General features: G+C 34.4%; 1 protein-coding gene across 1 annotated transcript; it reads left to right on the top strand.

Annotated features, from left to right (window-relative positions):
• Nucleotides 1-3,221, top strand: LOC107894659 (transcription initiation factor TFIID subunit 6-like). Its single transcript, XM_041084723.1, has 11 exons — nucleotides 1-8; nucleotides 514-694; nucleotides 1,089-1,230; nucleotides 1,300-1,398; nucleotides 1,546-1,640; nucleotides 1,722-1,859; nucleotides 1,958-2,053; nucleotides 2,152-2,276; nucleotides 2,376-2,443; nucleotides 2,538-2,640; nucleotides 2,728-3,221. Exons 1-9 carry the CDS (start codon nucleotides 1-3, stop codon nucleotides 2,392-2,394), a joined length of 903 nt encoding a protein of 300 aa, XP_040940657.1. The 3' UTR covers nucleotides 2,395-2,443; nucleotides 2,538-2,640; nucleotides 2,728-3,221.
• Nucleotides 3,222-3,611: the final 390 nt, after the last annotated feature.

The following is a 3,611-nucleotide window of genomic DNA, read 5'->3' on the forward strand; positions in this document are numbered from 1 at the left end:
ATGTACAAGTATATGAATTATTTTAATGTGATACATTTAACATTGATAAATTAACATTAAGGGTCTGTTTGGTAACCTGTAAAAGTTTTTCCGTAAAAGCTTTTCATGCTTTTTTGATGTTTGGCTGGTTGAAAATGATTTTCCAAAGGTAAAATATTTTAAAAAACACGGGAAAATGAGGGCTTTTTTTAATTACCTTTTGAAATCGGTAAGACATTTCTCGAAAATTGACACTTCTTCTCCCTTTTCCCCTTCCCCTTCCCCTTGGTTGCAAATCAGTTTGGTCAACGGAGAACCGAAGCCATTTTCAATGTTGAAGAAGTCATTACATGAACCTCTCCCTGTTTTAAATCCTCATCTCGAAGTTTTTTCCATGAAAGCTGCTTCCTTCAACACTCCCCATTTTCTGTCCATCATCACAAAAAGAACATCAGCATAGCCATGTCCAACTCGATTCGCAAGAACCCTTTTTCTTAAACTCCCTTAGAGCTTCCAAAACAATCCCTTTTTTAGATCGTCGACTAATTTCTTTGCTTCTTCTTTTTCCTCCGTTTCTTCTTCTTCCAATGCATTCATCGAGTCAACTGCCAACGGCACGTATTTGGGTTGGAACAAAGCTCCAGAGATTGAGATCGATGGTGGTAGACAAGCTAAGGCTCTGGGGTTCGGAGAAAGAGGACGATGGTTGCGAAAGGTGCTTCATTTTCCATTCTTTTAGCAACACTGGCTGGCTTGTATAAGTTCCTTTTTTTTTCTTTTTCTGGTATAACTAAAGGTCTTTGATTTTGGAATTTTGCACATGGAAAAGTAAATTATGGCATTATTTTTTTTCCTTTTTAGTTGAAAATAGTGCTAATTAATGTTATTTGTTAGTATAACTTTGTTAGAATCTTATGAATTTTTAATGATGTACTATATCTTGATTTGTTGGACTAATGTGATAATTTCTACTTTATGTGTATTAATTCATAAAATTTATCAAAAGTGGAATTTTGAAAACTTAGTTTTGGAAGTTTGAATATTAAGTTTAACCTCCTACTTTAGATTTTTCATTTTGGTTAATTGGCTTGTGTTGTGTGTTTCTCTAGCATCAGCCGATCTGTCGATTTGCCTCTCGTGATGCACTACGATTCAAGAAACCCGCTGGGCATAAGGATTTGTTCTACATTGATGACAAAGATGTGGAGTTTAAAGAAGTAAGAACTTATCAACAATATTCAAGGTTATGTTGTATGTTGCCTTATTAAAGAAGTCTTCACTTAAATTCTTCTATGTTGCCTTATGTATCTAGTTCTTGAGTCACCTTTGCCAAAAGCACCACTAATACATCTGTTACATCCCACTGGCTTCCGATTGAAGGCATTCAACCAGAAATTCCAGAAAATGCTTCAATTGAAGGTACCATCTTAGCTAACCTAAATATTCTCTCGAAGCTATTTGTGTTGAAGACTCTTATGGTTCATGTTCTTTTCTGGTTTTATCACTTTAATCTAATATGACTTATCTTCATTTCTACATCGAATTGGTTTTTTTCTTTCCATGCAGCACCCTCTAATGGTAAAAAGGCTGAATACAAAGAAGATGGGCTTTCCGTTGATGTCAAATTACCTATTAAGCATGTATTATCTAGAGAACTTAAAGTATGTTGTACATCTTCAGCAACATTTTTATGTTAAAATTTGCATAAATGATATTAAAAGACTAATTTGGTTGTTATGCAGCTTTACTTTGACAAGATCGTGGACATTACCATGAATAAATCAGTCTCGATTCTCTTTAAACAAGCATTATTGAGTTTGGAAACAGACTCGGGATTACATCCTTTAGTTCTTTATTGTACATGTTTCATTGCTGATGAGGTTGTCTTAAAGATCTTTCATACTTCATTATATATGTGTGTTGTAAAGAACTTTTGGTTGGTTATCTCAAGCTTACATTTTTGCCACATTTATCTCAGGTTGCACGGAATTTGAATAATTTCCCTCTCATGTTTGCTTTGATGCGTGTTGCATGGAGTCTTCTCCAGAATGAACACTTACACATAAAAACTTACGTGAGTTTATTATTTCAATTGTTTAGAAGTCCACGAACTAATGCAAATATGCTAATGGTTTATTTTCAACCTATTTGATTTTTTAAAATGTTCTTCAGTTACACCAGTTGATGCCATCTATTATTACTTGCCTCGTTGCAAAAAGGTTAGGAAATAAATTCACTGACAATCATTGGGAACTTAGAAACTTCGTAGCAAAGCTAGTGGCATCAATATGCAAAAGGTGAAGATTTCTTTTCTTTTGGACTTATACATGCATATTTGATTTTATGAATTTTAGGTGTTTGATTTTTTGGTTAAAAACTTGGATCTATTCTTGAAGTGTATTTGCAGCTTCTTGAACCTGAAATAAAAAGACACGAGGCCTGGTGTGTTTATGGGGCCCTACTGGTAAGTTTAACATCAAATTTGGTACCAGTTTATGAGCATCGGTTCATTTATTTGCTGTAGAATTAACAACACTGCATAAAATTTCCACTAACAGCGTGCAGCTGGACTGTGCATGTATGATCGGCTTAAAATGTTCCCTAGTTTGCTAGCACCCCCAACTCGTCCTATCTGGAAAAGCAACAACAAAGTTGCGACAAGTATGATTTCTTTGAACCATCATATTTACAGTTAATCCACAAGTCTCTTCTCCCCCTTTACGATATTCCATTTTCTGATCAATCAAGATAAATGAAAAGCAAGCACGGACACCTGGATGCAGCAACAACCACCTGCCAAGAAAATAGCAACTGAGAGTGCAATAGGTATGATGCCAATAAATTCCATGCAAACTGATTTACAAAGGGCAGTTAGCGGCTTTTCTACCATCGTAGGAGGTTCCAATATTGGTGTATCATCAATGTCACGGCCGTTATCAAACGATAACATGCTAGGGAGGGAGGTCGGGGGTCGAGTTTCAAGGACATCAACTATTCTAGCTCAGGCTTGGAAGGAAGACACAGACCCAAGGAACTTGTTAGCATCATTATTTGAACTTTTTGGTGAGAGTATGTTATCATTTACCCCCAAACCTGAGCTTTCATTCTTCCTTTGATTAAATTTTACCTCCAAAAGCTATGGTTTTTGAAGGAATGTGTAAATTATCTCCAAAAGCTATGGTTTTTGTTAGATACATGACTTTTGACTAATGTAGACGTAGTACATGAAATTGGTCAATGTATTTAAAAAATAAATTAATTAATTTTTGATGTGGTCTTGAATGCCACAAATTCAAATATATAAATAATGTGAATGAGCTTAAATCAACCAAACTCAAATATTATTTAAAGTTGAACTCGAACTTAAGTAATAGTATTTGATTTTGCTTGAGCTTCTCATTGCTTGAGCTTGACTTAATTACAGTTGTAGGTATTACTATTACTCTTTTATTTTCAACTAAATCGTCTTTAAACATTCAAAGTTGAGAGTTTGGTTATTCTCATATTGTTTCCTAAAAAATAATTTTTTTGGGTCTAAAATTATACCACATTAGGTCCCAAAAGAAGAGGTTCATTTCATTATTGAATTTAGCAAGCAAAAAGCTACACTAGAATTTGAAAACCCTAATTTT

The sequence above is a fragment of the Gossypium hirsutum genome, chromosome A13, assembly GCF_007990345.1.
Source record: "Gossypium hirsutum isolate 1008001.06 chromosome A13, Gossypium_hirsutum_v2.1, whole genome shotgun sequence".
Taxonomy (NCBI): Eukaryota; Viridiplantae; Streptophyta; class Magnoliopsida; order Malvales; family Malvaceae; genus Gossypium; species Gossypium hirsutum.

Coding starts and splice junctions, on each gene's coding strand:
- LOC107894659 (XM_041084723.1), top strand. Junction 1,399..1,545: donor AGAAAATGCTTCAATTGAAG/GTACCATCTTAG, acceptor CTTTCCATGCAG/CACCCTCTAATGGTAAAAAG. Junction 1,641..1,721: donor TATTATCTAGAGAACTTAAA/GTATGTTGTACA, acceptor GTTGTTATGCAG/CTTTACTTTGACAAGATCGT.